Raw genomic sequence first — 18,006 nt, 5'->3', positions numbered from 1 at the left:
AGGAAAGGAAACCCTTCAAGCGGCACTTTCTCTTGGCAATCGCCACAAGATCAAGTCTTGACCGCTAAGTGGAGCAACAACCGCAAAAATGCAGTCAGGCATTTTAATTGAAGGACGTTCGAGTGCAAAATAAATAACACACACACAGGCATAACAAGTTATTTGCTTGGCTATTTGCTATTATTTTGTGCTAGTTTTGCTCTGTCCACCAATCTGGTTGACATTGAAAGCAGCTTGTGGTATTTATTGTAATTATAAAAATGATATGATATAGTAATTATCATTAAACTGTTTCCCAATAAGCTATTTTCTATTAGAAAAAAACCAACAAATTTGAAAGATCAACTGCTTGACCTTACAAACATTCTTTGATCTGTCTATAACTCACTTTTAACCTGATTTATCTACTTAATAAGATTTAACATCCCTTCAAATTATCTTCAACCTATAGTAGTAGTTCATTCATACCCAAGCTAGACTGTACAAAACGCCCAGAGAGAGTTGCTGGCTTAGAGATTTTTTTGGTGTCAATGTCGCACACACCTTGAAGACAATGAATGGGCCGGAAAAATACGCATCAGCCGCAGCGTTTGCATAACGCTGATGGGCTGCTTCTTCGATTCGCCACAGATCGTAGCCTGTATTACTGGCTGGCTGACAGCATCTTGTGGTATTTGGCAAGCTGCTGATTCGACTGCATGCCAATGTGATTGCATAATCTGAATCCCCAACATTCCCAGTTGGTTTTTTCCTCATTGGCAGATGAGCAGATTGCTTGTTTGTTTGTTTGTTTTTTTTCTTCTTTCTTTGGTGGCTGCAAACTGGTTGGTTTTTTATTAAATATTGTGCAAGCCAAGTTGGTCAGCACGGAGAGTGATGATGCGTGCAGGGCGTCGTCATCTGCTGATTTTCTGACTTCTCAATGGGATGGATTATTGTGAAAGTGGCAAAACGAAAGACTCAAGACACGAACGCGTTCGGGGAAAGCAGTGGCAGAGAAAAGGGTGCCGCTTTTTCAAGGGCAAATGAAATAAAAGAGAAAAGTGACCTTTCATTTGTGGTGGCAAAGAAAAGGGGTTCAAGTTTATAGAGTTGGTCATTGGCTTTATGGAGTTTAAATAAATGTTAAAAATTATTCAACTGCTAACGAATATAATCTTCTACTTAAGCATCAACATGTTTTTGAAGTGGCATCACATTTCCACACCTATCTGATACCGTTTTGTTAACCTCTTTTTCTGTGTAAACACTCCCTAACGAACTCTTCAAGAGTCTGATGATGATGATGACAAAAGCCTGTTACCCTGAGTGCAACACCTTTGATCTTCTCTTATGGCTTCACTTCATTGTCCGGGCCTTTGTTTGTGCGGCTTTTTATTATTTTCGAATGGGATTTTTCATTTCACGGGCACTTGGAAAGGAAAAACCTCCAAGAGCCTCCACTTCAAAATCAAGAAAAACAAAAACTGTTAACGACTTTTTGTCAACCTGATTTTTGGTGTCGCCTGTCAGTTCGTCGTCGTGTTTGTTATGCGGCGCGTGATTTGACTTTTGGCAATTATCGTTCCGAGGAGACTTGCTAGCTATTATGAAACATGTCTCGTCTGCAGAGTCCCTCTCTCTCTCTCTCTGTGTCTTAGCAATTTGCAAATTGTTTTAGCTGAACTCGTTTTTATTTTATGTATGTTTTTTTTTTTTTTCTGTTTTCCCGCTGACTTTGCACATCTTGCGGACTCATCGAAAGTTGAAACCGATTATCCAGACAGGCTTACATATAGACACACAGTGCATGTGTACTTATGAATAGGCATGTGGCAATAACCGCTCATACAACAAAAAGCCAACTTAAAGCCCGGCTGACATTTAACAAAGGCAAAAAAAAGAATTATAGACAAGAAAAAGAAAAAGAAGCCCAGGCTAATGACTAAGCAAATAACAAGCAAATTCTACAAGTGACATTTGGAAAAGCATCGAAATGAGGATGGCGAGGGGAAACCGAATGCATTTATAATTGCCAAAAACATGTTTACCAATGAACAGTCATTATCTATAACCTTTGGGATTTCTGAGAACAAATTTGTAAGGTCATTTCACGACTTGGGAAACTGGAAACTGTTAAGGAAAAGGTTGGCAATATTCGAGGAATCTCAATCTTCACAAAAAGAGTTTTCAAATTTGAAAGTAAAAGTTATTTAAGTAACCTGCTTATGCTAATATTATTTTTAAAAACCAAACAAAACTTAAAAACTTGTTAACTACCTTAAAAACCAAACCTATTTTGGATTAACCAAACCAAACATATAAATCTATATGCCTGAGAAGTTAAAGTATAATAAAGTCTTAAAAATGTATATACAATATTAACCCATTTGGTTTTCCTATATATACATTTTGGGGTTTTCAATTGGGTGGGTGGGTTAAGGTGGGTGGGGAGTCTTTCGTGTTCTGTTGTGGCAATAATAATTTGTATAGTTTGTTTCTTTTTGTTCATTATTTTATTGTTGTGCATAAATATTTTACAACTAAAGCTAGACTTAAAGTATTTCGGATAGAGAGGTAAAGAGTGAAAAAAAATTGATTAGAAAAGAGATAGAAATAGAAATAGAAATAAGAAAGAGAACTGCGCCTGGTATTAAGCCATTAAAAGTTATTTCAAGTTGATCAAGATTGTTTCCACTGAGGGTCGTTGTTTACGCTTTTTCTAGTCTAGATTCTAGATCTAGACTCTATTTCTAGAGTTACTATATATATTTGAACCAAGGAAAGACTTTTTGCATCTGCATTTATGTGAAAGTATGTGTGTGTGTGAGTGGATGTATATGTGTGGGTGTTGTTGTTGTTGTTGCTGTGATTGTTTTAGGTATGGCAGCTCGAAGAATACGAATTGTTTAAATAATTTACATAGCAAAAAAAAAACTACATACGAGTATACAGTAAAATATTCAAATTAAAAGCAGCAGCACTGGAAGATTTCGAAAGAGTATTTAAGCAGCCGAAAGGTTGTTCTTTTTTTTTTTTTTTACTTAATTTCATTTGCTTTGTGGTTGTTGTTGTTAAGCCAAAGCAACGCAGCCAATTATCTACGGTTCGGCAACGAAAGGGTTAAGCTGGGCAGAAGCTTTTCTTCTCTTTGCAAACAAAAATCGCGACTGGATAAGGGCTAAGACTAGAAATAACTAACTACGCTGGTTTTCTTTTCTTTTGTTTTTTGTTTTTTTTTTGTGACCTATTCTGGAACCACTGTGGTGGTGTCATCAAATGTCGCCTCCACCGTGGTTGGGGTCTCTGTTGTTGTGGTGGTTGTTGTGGTCGTCGTTGTTTTGTGATTGCGCAGGCGTCGACCACGCCCCTTGCCGACCCATCTTTTTCGATGCACCACATGCGTCTCGGAACTAAAGCTAACTGATTCGCTAACTTTTTTGCTAACAGTGGTGCTGTTGGCGGTGTTATTGGTGGCTGTTGTCTCTGTGCTTAGACTGACATTGCCACCAATGGCACCACTAATTGCACCACTTCTGAGCACTTGTTGATTGTCAATTGTGGTTGTTGTTGTTGTTGTTTGTGCACTTTCTGTATTGTTGTTAGTGACTGTTGTTTGTGTGTTCAGTTGGTGGTTGTTGTTGTTGTTGTTGTTGTTGTCAGCAATGGCTTCGGAACTAATAGCGCCACTGCTAATATCACTGGTTTGGGTATTTTCTTGCTGGTTGTTATCTGCGTTGGTCGTTTCGGAACTAACAGTGTCACTGCTAATTGAGCTTGTTGTTTGAGTATTTTGTTCATTGCTGTTGTTATTGTCTGCAGTGGTTGTTGTTGTTGTTGTTTGTGTATTTAGACCAAACTGACCCATAATAACAGCACCAACTGGCATGGCTGTTAGTGTTTCACTTTTGGCTTCTGTTTTGGTAAATGGTGTTTGTGTATTAATCTGTGGCTCTGGCTCTGTGGCGGTCTCAATGCTGAAGATTGTGGTTTCTTCAGGGACCTGATAGTCTTCTGACCTAATCGTGGTTGCTTCTATAACTGGTTCAATGTTCACACTAATAGCACCATTGACTGTTTGATCTTGTGTGTTAAGTGTGTTCGTTTCCTGAGCACCACTGCTGATGGGGGCCTGCACCACCAGCGGCTGGCGCACAGAGAAGGCCGAATTCGAATCGCTGGCAACATCGGGTGGTGCCACAGTAGTTTGGCTGCCCTCGGCCAGCGACTTTTGCACCTTGCTGAGTATCACCTGATCGAGATTGGCTATCGAAATGACCAGGGGCGAGGACTCATTGGACTCGGGTCTTAGGAGGGGTACAATGGGTCTTACGTAAGTGGGTGCCGATGTGGTGGTCTCCCCGGTTTCGGTGGCCGCAGCACTGCTACTGCTAATCGTAGTACTCTCCTCCGTCTCGGCAACGATGCTATTGCTGTTCAGTTGCTTGCCCTTCCGGGCCGAATCGAATAGTCCCTCCAGCGAGATGGTTGAGGTCTCCAAAGCACCAGCCAGAACTTCAGGCACCAAAGACTTGCCATTGCGATCCGAGTCGCTTGTTTCCGCATCAGGCAGAGAGTTCCTTACGGGCGCAGAGGCTGGAATTTGACCCGCTACGGTGGGTTCTGTGGGCGTATAATCCGCCACTGTGCTGTGGCCATCGTTGACCTGTATGTCACTGCCATCAACAAGATGGACGTATTTCACCACACTGATCTCGCCCAGCTGCTCCACATGGGGCAGAGACTCCACCCTCAAGATGCTAAAGTCCTGATTTGCCTTGGATTTCCTCTGAGCAGCCTTGGCCTGCTTGGAATTGATCTCCACAATGCGATTAATCTCAATCAACTTGTGCTTTGGCACCACCTCCGTTTGTATGGTAGGGGGAATGCGGATCTTTGGCTTTTTCGTCGTGGGCTCCTCTTCTTGGCCCTCACCCTCGAGCAGGGTGAACACATGCAACAAGGTGGTGGCCGGCGGCGGTGGTTGAGTGGTGCTCGAGAAGGATTGATCCTGTGAATTGACGGAAGTGGCTTCATTAGCATTGGTCGCTGTTTCAGTTTCGGTTACAGTTTCAGTTTCGGTTTCTGTTTCAGTTTCAGTTTCGGTTACAGTTTCTGGTGGCGTTGTGTCTGTGGTGGTGGTAGCTGTGTCTGACTGTGTGCTGGGTGGTGCTGGTGGTGATGGTGGTGGTGGTGGTGTACTGGGTGTGGTGGTCACAAAGCCCTGCTCCTGTTCCTGCTGCTGTTCAGTGGTTTCTTCTTCCACCGCCACCTCCGTTCCGGTTTCCACCTCTGTTCCAGTCTCGGACTCCACCTTGACCACCTTGGGCTTCAGGGCCGGGTGTTTCTTGCTGTGCTTATCGAAGATCTTCTTGTTTCTCGCATTCAGTGCATCAATATTCAGATCTTCTATCAGGGAATTCTCACTGGCCGTCTCTGAGGCCTCCGTGGATGGACCAGTGTACTTCCTCTCGTAACTCCTATTATTGCTGGGAATAAATGGAGCCGGTTTCAGTGGTGTCAACGGCGTGGTGCGTTCGTAGTCACTCGCCACGGGTTTCAGGGTTAGGTTCGGTGAGGCCACTCCCGGCGGGCGGTTAACAACTCGGGGTCGTTTTGTGGTGCCAAAGCGGTTGGATGGTGTACTATTTCCGTTTGCCGAGCTCGATGGACGATTGCGTGGATTGAAGGGTACATTTCCGGATGCCGTAGGTCCTGTTCCACTTCCGGTGGCTCCAAATGTTGGACGATTGCCGGGTGGAGCTCGGTTATCCTTTGGCTTGTAAGGGGAATTGAACTTGGGCTTGTTATCCTCCTGCGGCTTCTCCTCTTCTGCCGCTGGCTTTTCCTCCTCTTCTTCATCTTCATCCTCCTCTTCGTCTCCTTCTTCCTCAGAGTCTTCCTCCTCATCATCCTCCTCGCTTTCTTCATCCTCTTCTTCCTGCTGTGGCTTGGACTTATCCAAAGTCGGTCTAGTCTTGGGCACAAAAGGTCTACGCAAAGTGGTTGCAAACTGATTCTGCAGTGGGCGCTCGTGACGTTCTTCCACCTCCTCATCGTCATCATTATTGCCCTGGCTCTTGAATCGATCGGCTCCTGGCAATCTGGAGCCTCGTGGATCGCTTCTCACAAAGCCCTCGCCACGATTGCGGACGCTCGAGTTGAAGGGATCGAATCTGCCGTTCTTCTTGCGCACAAACTTGGCCGTGGGTCTTGTGGTGCTAAATGCCAGTGGGGCCTTGGTGGTACCTCCGCTGGCCGAGGGTGGTGTATAGGGTCTGCGGGCTACCAGTTTGCGTTTAAAGAAGGGTCTGGCCGAGGAAACAGATGAAGACTCCTCATCTGTGGAAGATTCTTCTCTTTGGCGAGTCGTGCTCGTTCCCTTCTCGGCCAGCAACTTCTTCAAACGATCATTGATCACGCCCTGATCACCTTCACCCCTCGCCTGCTCTGCCTTTACCTTGTCTCTCAACTTTTGCAAATCCGACAAATCCTGATCGTCCTTTTGGCCCAGTGTCTTGAATCGACTGCTAATTACACCGTCCTGTGGCTCACCTCTTGCCTGCTGGTCCTTGATCCGCTGGCGAAGATTCACAAGATCATTATCCTGATCAGCGAATCTGGTGTGGCTGGGAACGAAAGGTTTACGGGTGGTTTCATCGGCATTATCCACACTGGACGCGGTACTTGAGTCTACGGGTCTCAGCTTGCGTACAATCTTGCGGAAACGCTTGTTGCCGGTGGTGCTTGTGGTGTTGCTGTTGCTGTTGCTGCTGGTGGTGCTTTGGCCTATTGTTGTTGTTGGTGTGGCTGTGGTGGTGGTGTCTGGGTTAGTGTCAGTGGCGCTATTAGTGGAGCTATCTACGGTGGTGGTGGTACTATTGCTATTGCTATTCAAGGGTCTGCGGAATTTCAGCACACGTATGCGCTTTGGTGTTGGCCTGCTGGTGGTTGTTGTTGTTGTTGTCGTAGATGCGTTGGAGTCTTCTTCCTCCTCTTCTTCTTCCCCATGATCGCGGGCATCACCCTTAGTTTCGGTCTCTTCAGTCTGCTCATCGACTAGGGTTAGTTTAGTTACCTGGGCGCGCTGACGGCCCCCAAATGCCAATCGTCTGGCTGTGGTTGTTGTTGGGGGTTGCTGTTGTTGTTGTTGTTGTTGTGGTGTTGGGGTTGTTGTTGGGATGGTGTTGGTGGTGCTGCCTCTGGTGCGGCTCAATTGATAACGATTCTGAAAGCGTCGTGTGGAATTAACAACATTACCTAAGGCATTCAAACCAGCCCCACTCGAATTCTTATCCCCCTCATTCTCTAGACTAGCATCGTTATCATCATCGTTATCGTTATCGTTATCATTATCATCTCCATCATCTTCGTTATCTGAACTATCTGGCTTAACATTAGCTGTGACTGTGACTGGTTTGTTGTTTTTGTTTGTGTAACTGTTTGACTTGAATCGATTAATATAATTGGCTACGGTGCTGTTACTACGTTGACTAGCTACATTCAGTGCGGTGCTACGGTTAGTAAGATTGTTAAGGTTAGTGGTGCCTCTGCCCGGAGTGTTGCTGTGGTTTAGTGTTTGGTTACTGTTCGATACCTCGTCGGAGGTATCGTCATTCTCATCATCGTTCTCCTCCCCATCATCGCCGTCATTGTCTGAGTCAGTTTTCGTATGGGTAGCTTCGGTCTCCGTCTGTTTTTCGGTGGTTGTCCTCAGTGGTTGTCTTTGCCTGTTGGCAAGCAGTTGACTAAGTCGTGAACGTGCAGTGGTGCTGGTGACTTGAGGATCTACTGATTCTTCTTGATCATCTTCGCCATCTTCATTTTCATCGTAATCCTCTTCGGGTTCTTCCTCATTCTGATCCTGATCAATATCCTCCTCTGCTCGGTGGTAAAGGTTTCTATTTATGGCCACCAAATTGCGTCTTGTGCTAGAGCTTATCCTCTGTGGTGCTGCGGTGGTACGACGACCTGCAAAGCTTGGTGGTCTGCGTGCTGTGACCACAGCCACTGCCTCCTCCTCTTCTTCGGGGGTGCGTTGCAGAGCTCGATGGCGGTTCGTTTGAAGAAAGCCGGCACGTGGCGGTGCAACCTGCTCTTCTTCCTCATTGTCATCGTCGTCGTCATCATCATCGCCGCTTTCCCCACCACTGTCGGTGGTTGTTGTTCGCGGTGTTGTGAAGCGGTTACGTGAGCGGTTCAAGGCCGCATATGGACGACGTGTGCTAATCTCGTCGCCGTTCGTTGATCCCGGCGTGGTTGATCTGATGGAAGTCGCATTAAATCGGCGACGTGACAGAATAGGTCGCCGCGTGGTTGTTGTTGGTTCGCCCTGATCTATTTCATTGTCGGCACTGGGATTTGCGGTCGTCGTTGTTGTTGTTGGCACGGCAGTCGCATTGAAGCGTCGGCGTATCAAAAGTTGCCGCCTTGGTGGAATTGTCGTTGTCGCTTTTGGTGTTGAGCTGCTCTCCGTATCATTTTGATCGATCTCGTTCTCTAGATTTTCATCAGCAACTGGGGAGGCCGTAGTGGTTGTTGTTGTTGTTGTGGTGCCATTTAAGCGGCGACGAATTACCAACTGACGACGTGTGGTGCTGCTAGCTGGTGTACTGGTGGTTGTTGTTGTGGCTTCTGTACTAGGTCGAATTTCCTCCAGCGGGATCTCGTTGTCATCGTCTATGTGGGCTTCCAATTCGGGTTCTTCAGTGCTGTCTTCAGGTTCTTCGGTGGCTTTATTTTCAATTTCTTCTTCTGTTTCTTTATTTTCCACCTTACTTTCTTCTTTTGTTCCTTCACTGGTCTCGCTCTGAGAACTTACTGTGGTCGAATCTTCATTTTTATCCTCATTTTCATTTTCATTTTCATTATTTTCAATTTCATTTTCCTCTGGGCTCTCAGTGGTTGTTGTGGTTGTTACTCTGCGATTTATGCCCGCATAAGGTTGCCTTGTGCTTCTGGTTGTTGTGGCTGCAGCCTCGGTGGTTGATTCAGTGGCTTCCTCGGTGGTTGTGCTGGTGCTTCCTCTTCCTCTCAATCTAGTCAAGCCGGCATATAAACGCCTTGTTGTGGTTTCCACCTTCACATCTTCTTCCTTGTCGTTATCTAAAATGAATAAATCGTTCAAAAATGAGTTTTGTTTTATAATTTCCTCATTTTTTTGAAGTTAAAACTTGACTTGATTTAATAAGTTTAAGTTTGTAGAAAGATTTAAATGGCTTATTTTTTTAAGTTTTACGGCTTCCAGCTATGCATTAATTTTTAACTTCAAACTTTATTAAAATAAACTTAACAAAACTTACCGTTATCAGAAGAATTAGAATCCTCAACAGCATTAACAGGTCTTCTGGGGGTGAACACCCTTCTGGTTGGGGTTCTTATAAAGCTAGTGGATGGCACTGCAGTAGTTGTACTGCCCACTAGTGATTCTTCTGCAGATTTGTTTTCATTTTCGTCATCGACTTCTTCACTGTTTTCGGTTGCCACTGGCGTGGGTGTTGTTGATCGAACACGGAAACGCTGAGGAACACTGTAGCTTCTCCGGGTTGTGGTGTCTAGTGGTTCACTTTGGGTCTTCTCGCGCAATCTGGTGGACGGGGTCAAGCGTGTGCGGTTCAATCTGGTATAGGTTCGTAAAGCTCTGGCGTCTTCTTCGCCTCTTTCCTTTTCTTCTAGAAGAGAGAAGCTTACAATCTTGGAGGTCTCATTGCTCGAGTCTGTTGCTAGTGGTATAGTTTTAAAGGTCTTTCCTTGTCGTTGGATTGACTTGAGTTTTCCCTCGCTAACCTCATCATCTTCATCCTCATCGATCTCAGCGGTTATCTCATCATCATCTAGGGTTTCCTCTCCTGATCCGACCAACTTTGCCCCCGGGTGACCTACTTTGACCCGGGGGTTTTCAATAAAAAATGACCGAGTTCGGCATTGATTTCCTTGGCCTGCTCCATCGCCTGGCGATGGCCCTCGCTTTCTCCATCTTCGCCTAGAGAATTATTTGGTGTCTCATTTTCACTCACATTGAACACGTCGTGGATTTGCTGTTTAATGTTTACGGTCACACTTTCAATATCCGGTGGTGCCGGCGACTTGTCTATATAGGTAATCGGTGAATCCTTCACATACTGATAGTACTTTCTTCTGTGGTAAATCGGTAAAGAGAGCTTATCATCGCCTTCGTCTTCGGAGGCTTCACTTCCCTTCGTGACTGTCTGGCTTTCTAGTTTGTTTTCTGACTGCAACCGGTTGATGGCGTTGCTAAGCTGCACTTTAAGATCACTCAAATCTTCTTCGGTGGTGCTTGGTGTTGCTTCTGTGGTGGTTGTTGTCGTGGTGGTGCTGGTTCGGAGGCGGTTTACAAACTTCTGCTTAGCGGCTGCTAGCTGATCTTCTGTAGACTCATCTTCAACGGGAGCTGGTGTGGTGGTTGTTGTGCTCACTGGCCTTCTGTGGGCAAGAACTCTCCTGGTGGTACCTTCAGTAGAAGAAGACGTGGCTTCCTCGGTGGACCCATCTTCAATTGGAGACTGGGTGGTAGTTGTGCTCACGGGTCTTCTGAAGGTGAGCACCCTTCTGGTGGTAGCCTCTGAAGGGGTTGTGGGTTCAGTGGAAGTAGTAGTTGGTTCTTCAGTGGTTGTGCTGGGTTTTGAGGGTCGCTTAAAGGCAAAGCTTGCCCTCCGAGTGCTGGGCTCCACTTCATTTGGAATTTCAGTGGTTGTTGTGGTGGTTGTAGTACTGCCTCTAGTCGGTCTGGTTCTACGGATTATCGGCCTAGCTGTGGTGCTAACACGAGGCGTATCTTCTTCCACTTCATTGCCAGCTTCTTGACCTGCTTCATACTCGAATTCTTCAACCTCTTCGTGTTCGATGGTTTCTTTGGGTTTCTTCAGAAGACGTCTTCTCGTTTTGGTGACCGTTGTTTCAGCTTGACCTTGTTTTTTACGGTTACTACGAGAGGCAAAGTCCAGGGCCAGCAGCGAAGAGAGATCATTGCTCTCAAAGCGCACGGATCCACGATTGCGGGTCACCGTGCGACGGGTAGTGCTCGGCGTTGGTGGGTGAGTAACTTCATCGACAATGTATTCATACTCCGCCGGTTTCTCCTCCACCGTTTTGGTGTGGATGCGCTTAACAACCTTTTGGCCAGCCCCGAGGGTGCGCACGTAGGTGGTGCGAGTGCGCGTGACTCCATTGCCTAAGCTCTCGGTTTTAGTGGTGGTGCGGTTACGAACGGCATTTAATACAGTTCGGCCACTGTTTACCTTCTCCACACTTTGCGGTTCTTCCTGCTCGGCTTCTTCTTCTTTGGAGGAAGACGAATGACCATCAGGTGTTTCTGTGGTGCTCGTGGTGCTGTGGTTTCTGGCTCTTTTGTTGGCATCCGCTGCTAGAAGAGAGGAGAGATCTCCCTCCTTGCGAGGTCTGAAACTGCCACGAACTATAACGCGGCGCCTTGGCAAAGCTGTGGTTGCCTCATTTTCATTTTCACTCTCCTTGGCCGCTTCCGTGGTAGTTGTTGTCGTGCCTTCTGTGGTACTGCTGGTGCGGAAAAGGCTACGTCTGGTGGAGCTGCTCACTTCACTTTCTTCTGTAGTTGTTGTGGTTGCAGCTTCTGTGGTGCTCGGCGTTTTATTGCGGAAAAGCGAACGTCGAGTGGTGCTGGTATCTGTTTCAGCCTCATCGCTTATGGAACTGCTGTTAATTTCTTCAGTGGAGGCAGTGCTGGAAGCTACAGTGGTGCTAGTAGGAGTCTCAGTGGTGCTACTTCTGAATAACGACCGACGCGTTGGACCCTCAGTGATTGTCTCAACGTCAATTGCTGCTTCAGTGGTGCTGCTTTGTTCCTCTGTGGTGCTGCTAGATGCTTCAGTGGTGCTAGATCTGAAGAAGGAACGACGGGTTGGACCCTCGGTGGTTGTCTCAACTTCACTTTCTACTTCAGAGGGACTGCTGGGTGCCTCTGTTGTGCTGGTTCTGTAAAAGCTGCGACGTTTAAGACCCTCTGTGGTTGTTTGGGCTTCACTTTCTTTTTCAGTGGTGCTGATAGGTGCGTCTGTACTGCTGGTTCTGTAAAAACTACGTCGCTTTGGTCCCTCAGTGGTTGTCTGGGCTTCGTCTTCTGCCTCGGTGGTACTGGTCCTGGTGCGTACAATAACGCGACGTCTTGGGCCTACGGTGGAAGTGGATTCTTCTTCCGGCACGGCTTCTGATGTGGTTGAACTAACGCGGTTGAAAGAACGACGAGTGGGTTTTTCTGTAGTTTCTTCTGTGGTGCTAGTGGTGCTACTGCTCTCTGGCACTTCTGAGCTGCTAGCAGGCACCTCAGTGGAGTCTTCGCTGATATTAGAGGAAGTTTCTTTTTCAATGGCTTCCAAACTTGATTCAGTGGTGCTGCTGCTGAAGTCTTCAGTTGGTTTGGTTGAGCTGCTGGCAGGAGCTTCAGAAGAGTTGATTTCTGTAGCGGATTCTTGGTTTTCGGTATCCGAACTTTCTTGCTTTCCAGATTCTGTGCTCAAAGCATCCTTGGATTCGTTAACAACAGAATTCAGTTCAGTGGTGCTGCTGCTAGCTTCAGTTTGTTCAGTGGTGCTGCTAATCGTTGCTTCTGAAGAGCTCACATCTGCAGTTTCTGAGGGCAGAGTGGTGACTTCTAGCTGTGGTGGTGCAGGTTCTGTGACAATTTCGGGAGATTCCTGTTCGGTGGCAGTGTTACTATCATCTGCATTTTCACTTCCAGCTGGGGCTTTGGTCTCTCCTCTCTTTTCATCATCGATTATCTCGGCAGCCACATTCTCATCTTCGGTGGTGCTTTCTACGATCTGTCCACCTCTGCTTATAGGCTGATGGGGAAGTGTAGGTTTGGCAGCTTCACCGAGATTCCTGACAAAGCTTGAACTGCGTCCTGCACTGAGATGAGCACCACCTTCGGAGTCGCGAGTGATGGCTTTGTATCGGATTTGAGAGTCATCTGTGGAAGCTTTGCTAGCAGAGCGTTGGATGCTTTGATAGCTGCGGGAACCGTGAGATGCTGATTGGGTTGCCACCTCGAGAGCCACCTCGGACTCGTCTTCGGCGGAATTCAGACGACGACTGCGGAACTTGGTGGTGGTTTGCAGCTCCTCCTCTTCCACATTTGATACGGTGTTCAACTGCTTGCCGGCAAAGCGCCGCGAGTCCTTGTCGTCACCCGCTAAAGAATTAGGCACCACAGTACGCTGCGACGCGGGACGACGCACCGCTCGCCAAGTGTACTTGAAAGGAAGCTGGGTAGTGGTGCTGGGGACATCGGTTTCGATGTGGTTTTGGGATTGACTTAAACTAGAGCTAACTACTTCATGCCTTAAGCTATCATTGCCACCGTTACCAGCTACTTCTACTTGGGATTCTTGGTGGTGCAGTGAGGAGGTTTTTGTTCGTGTGTTGATTGCTGTTGCTGTTGGAAGACTGGCACTCACCTTGGGCCTATCCCCTTGGGATAGTCGTGTCTTCTTCACTACTTGAGCAACTGCATCGGTTTCGTTATCGTTATTATCGGTATTGTTATCGTTATCGGTTTGGGGAGAAGTGGTGGTGGTGGTGGTGGTGCTGGCTGTGGGACGTGTGCGACGTCGGGGATAACCAAAGGGTCTGGGACTAGAAAGGTTTGGTTCGGTGGTTGTGGTTTGGGTCTGTTCTGGTTGGGGTTGCCTTCTGCCCGGGTTGGTTCTAATTCTATTTAAACTACTCAAACCGTTTGTTGTTGGACTAGCATCGTTCGCTGCTTCTGCATTGTTGTTGTTGTTGCTGTTGTTGTTGTTGTTGTTCGTGGTTGTTGTTGTGGTTATACGTCGACGGTTGGTCGTTGCATACTTGTATTGGGTCTTAGTTTTCGTTACCTCGCTGTCCTCGTCCACGTTGTTCACGTCATTCAGTTCGTTGTTGCCTGTGATTGTTGTTGTTGTTTTCGGTGTGGTTGTTGTTGTGGCCAGTTCGGGTTCCGTTGTTGTTGTTGTTGTGGTTGAGGGGGTTGTAGTCGGCGTTGTGGTCTCTAGGTCGGGACTGGGAGGGAGATGGGTGGGCGAGGCTTCGCTCAGCTCGGTGGCTAGCAGAGAGTCTGAGTTAATGCCATTGTTGTTGGCGGTTGTTGTTGGGACAGTGGATGCTACAATTGGTGTGGGTGTGGTGGTATGCAGGTTGTTAGTTGTCGATGTGGTGGTGGTGGTGGTGGTTGAGGTGCTTTCGTTTGGTTCAGTGGTTTCGTTAGTTGTGGTGGTGGTTTCGGATTGGGCGGTGGTGCTGGGTGTTGCTGTGATGTTCTCTTCTGTTGGTATTAGGTTATTCAGTTTCACATTGTTGTTGTTATTGCTGCTGTTGTAGTGGTTCTTGTTGTTGTTGTTGGTGGTTGTTGTTGTTGTGCTGGCCTTGGCAGTCTCAGTGCCGGCAGTTGTTGTTGTAGTTTCTGGTGTTGGCGTTGTGGTGGTGGTTGTTCTGCGGCCGATGCTCGCATATTTACGTGTGTTTGTGGTTTGTTTGCTCTGTACCGTAACAATGTCCTTTTGCTCGTCCTCGTACTCCTCCTCTTCGTCCTCCGTGGGATCTTCGGCATCCTCGACAGTGGCACTCTTGGTGGGTCGCGTGCGCTCAAAGTATTTGTAACTGTCAAGGGAAGATTTATCGATTAATCAAAAGAAGAATCATTTTATTTTGTATTTTATTTACTCACCGATTAGTTGTCGAACTGGGCGCTGGTTCCGTGACCTCTGGTGATGCCGTGGTGCGTCCACGTGTACGGCTCAAGGTGGCATAGGATTTGACCTGAGTCTGGGTTTGCTGCTCCGCCTCCTCCTGGGATTGTTCTGCTGGAGGTGCCACGGTAGTGGGCCTTGTGCGTCGCAGACTTGTGTACGAAGGCGTTACCGAGCTCAATGGACGACGTGTGGTTGTCTCAACTTCGGCCAGGTTCTCTTCCTCTTCCTGCTGATCTGCATGCTCCTCCTCATCACCCTGACTGGCAGATCGATGGCGATTGATGGTGACATATTGTTTGCGCTCCTTCAAGAAGCCATCGAACTCGGCCAGCTTCTCGATGCCCTCGTTTTGTGGTCCCTGTCGGCTGTTGCCCCTCAGAACTGAGGAGTACTTGGAGTAGCTGTTGGAGCTGCCACTGGGTGCAGCACTGGTAGCTGTTGCTTCCGTGCTCGTCTCCGTGGCTTCGCTGAGCTTGAAACGATTGCGACTGAAAGAACTCAATGTTCCAGGACGACTCAGCACACGATCATACAGAGATTTGCTAATGGTAGAAGGCGTGGTGGCTGCACCATTGGCAGAATTTTCCTTCAAGGTAATCGATCCGTCCTTGTTGCGCAACAGATGCTTCTCCAGCTGCTCCACACCACCCACTTTGCGAATCAAGTCGATCAGCTCCTTGATCACTTGTGGATCTTCCTCAGCATCCGTTGACTTGCTAGGCGATAGTTCATCGGTGTCCTCCTCGTACTCGAGATCTTCATCGACACTCGCTGGTGTGGTGGTTGTGGTGGTCGTAGTGCTGGTTGTGGTGCTGCTGGTCGTGCGTGGATACACTGGACGAGCCGTGGGTGCAGCTGTCACTCGATTCGAACGCACTGTCGTGGTCAGAGGGGTTGTTGAGGTTATTGGTGCCACAGTGGTGGATCTAAGGTGGAAAATGAAGGCTTAGTAAAGGATTTTGAATATTATAAAACCATTATATTTACTTCTTGGTCTTGCAGGGTACATTGCGGGCAAAGTCGCATGAGTCGGCGGCTGGGTTAAAGTACAGTCCCGATGGACACGTGAACATGTGAGCCACAATTCCCAGACCAGATGGTCCACTATCCAGACACCAGTAGTACTTCTTGCAATCTCTGGGGTGCTGGAAGAAGCCCTCCTCTTCGCACTTGAAGTCAGAACCTGGATCCGGAGTCGTTGGTGGTGGTGGCGTGGTGGATGCACGGCCACCAATGTAAAGAGAGGATCCCTCAGCTTCGGTCAGCTTAAAGGTGGTGCTTGGCGGTGGCGGTTGGGTGGAGCTCACTGTTGGTCTTCTAGTGGCACTGGGTCTCCTGGAGCTGGGTGGTGCTTCGGTCTTGCCGTTAAGACGGTTCCTGGTTCCAGCATTATCGCGACTGCGGGATCTTGAAGGTTTCTGTGGACCACTTGGCTTGGCAACCTCGTTGATGCCCAGTCTAAAGGGGATTGAGAACATTGAAAACCTTGAAAATATCTAAAAAGTATATTTGCCTCACCCTAATGCCTCCACCATAGCTTCCTTGGCCGCCTCAATAAGGGGATATGGCTTTCCATTGCAGACTCCACGGAAATCATCGTTGTCAATGGCCCAGAACATAATTCCACCCAGTCCCTGGGCCACCACATACTCGGCCTTCTTGCGCACGATGGCCTCGTCGTCATAGCCCACCCACTGGTTGCGCCTGTAGGCATAGGGACCCATAACATTGGCATTCGGCTGCACCACAGTCCATTCGGGGTCGTCCTTGAGGGTCTGACAGATCTGAATGGGAAAAGAATAAGTTAGTCATAACTCTAAGAACCCTTTAAGCTGTTAAGGTTAACCAACCTCATAGTAGGCCAGATATCCCTTTTCGCGCGTGGCATCACCCTGCTCTCCTGGACCCTCTGAAGGTGCTCCCAGTTCGGTGCTCTCCTCGTTGATCAAAGTATAGGATCGTCCATAGGTTGGTATGCCCAAGACAAGCTTGTCACGATCCGCACCCGCTTTCAGATAGTATTTGATGGAGTAGTCCTGCATGATTATATTGGAATCTATATAGTAAGATAATGTGTTCTTAGGACTCAAACTTACAATATTCAACTCGGCATCGTAGTTGTACTCGGAGTCCTCCTCCAGCGAGTAGAGCGGAGCATGGTGGTTAACAGATGGCTCGTGGGATGAATGGAAATCGTAGGTCAGGACATTGAACCAATCCAGATACTTGTTCAACTTGGGGACATCGTAACCCTTGTCGATGTACTCAATGCCAGCGGGAACTGCCATGGTCAACAGGAGACGAGTGCGTCCAGTTTTCTCCGCTTCCCTTTCGAACTCGGCCCTCAACTCTTGGACAAACTGGGCATAGTTATCGCGATCCCGGGACTTGCCGCCCTCTCGATGGGCTGGGTACTCCCAATCCAGATCAATGCCATCGAAATGGTTCTGTCTCAAGAATTTCAGGATGTTCTTGATGAACTGCTGACGACGGTCGTTACTGGCCACCAATGGCGAAAACCTGGAACTGGCTTCGTTCCACCCGCCAATGGCAATCATGGTCTTCAGCTGTTTGTTGTACGTTTTGAGTCCAGTGAACTTGGCATAGCCACCTGATTAGAGTCATAGAGGGATGGATGGTCATCAGACGGTCAGGAAATTAAAGCCGAGTCAAATTAACTCGCCGGAAGGAATGGGGGCGTGTCTGTGTTTACGACAGACTCCGTACTCACCCTGTTCTATGTCCTGGTACTTGTCGAAGGGTTTCATCTGGTTGTCCTTGGTGAATCCACCGAATGCGTACACCAAATGTGTACACAGGTATGGATTTATGTTCTGTGGATTGAACTTGGCCGTGCCCGGTCGATAGACACTCCAGTTTGTGTAGTAACAGACCACGCGACCCTCGCTGCTGGCTTCTGTTAGTGATGGTTAGTGATAGGGAAAACAAAGAGATTTAGTAAAAGTTTACAAGGCATATTTTGAGTTTTATGTTAAATTATAATAATTAATAAATATATCAACAGCTTTAGAGGGAGTTTACATCACTTAGCAATTAAATGAAATATAAAATAGAGCATGGATATGCTTATGCCTGTGCTCTGAGTTCTCATTTGTTTTTGTAAATTATCCCTGCTTCCTATCAACTTGCTCTTCCGAAAGCTTTGAGCGCTGGCGGCGCTATTCCACTTGCAATTTTTCGTTTTCCTCTTTTTGCCTCATTTTGTCGCTAACTGTAATATATTTTGTTCTTGTTTCTTCCTCGATCATCCTCGAACTCCATGCTATTCCACCTACAGTTTTCT

General features: G+C 47.3%; 1 protein-coding gene across 1 annotated transcript in view; it reads right to left on the bottom strand.

Annotated features, from left to right (window-relative positions):
• The window catches only part of LOC108109684 (serine-rich adhesin for platelets), a 39,474-nt gene that overhangs the window by 4,573 nt on the left and 16,895 nt on the right, over positions 1 to 18,006 (bottom strand). The window contains 9 exon segments of the mRNA XM_017218282.2: positions 4,313 to 9,084; positions 9,282 to 9,744; positions 9,858 to 14,610; positions 14,678 to 15,628; positions 15,690 to 16,160; positions 16,221 to 16,486; positions 16,553 to 16,738; positions 16,799 to 17,313; positions 17,434 to 17,619. Coding sequence (XP_017073771.1) covers positions 4,313 to 9,084; positions 9,282 to 9,744; positions 9,858 to 14,610; positions 14,678 to 15,628; positions 15,690 to 16,160; positions 16,221 to 16,486; positions 16,553 to 16,738; positions 16,799 to 17,313; positions 17,434 to 17,619 — 12,563 coding nt within the window.

This window comes from Drosophila eugracilis, unplaced genomic scaffold, assembly GCF_018153835.1.
Source record: "Drosophila eugracilis isolate 14026-0451.02 unplaced genomic scaffold, ASM1815383v1 contig_649, whole genome shotgun sequence".
NCBI classification, from domain to species: domain Eukaryota; kingdom Metazoa; phylum Arthropoda; class Insecta; order Diptera; family Drosophilidae; genus Drosophila; species Drosophila eugracilis.
The sequence above is the reverse complement of the archived record's forward strand: the minus strand, read 5'-3'. Positions and strand labels throughout refer to the sequence as shown.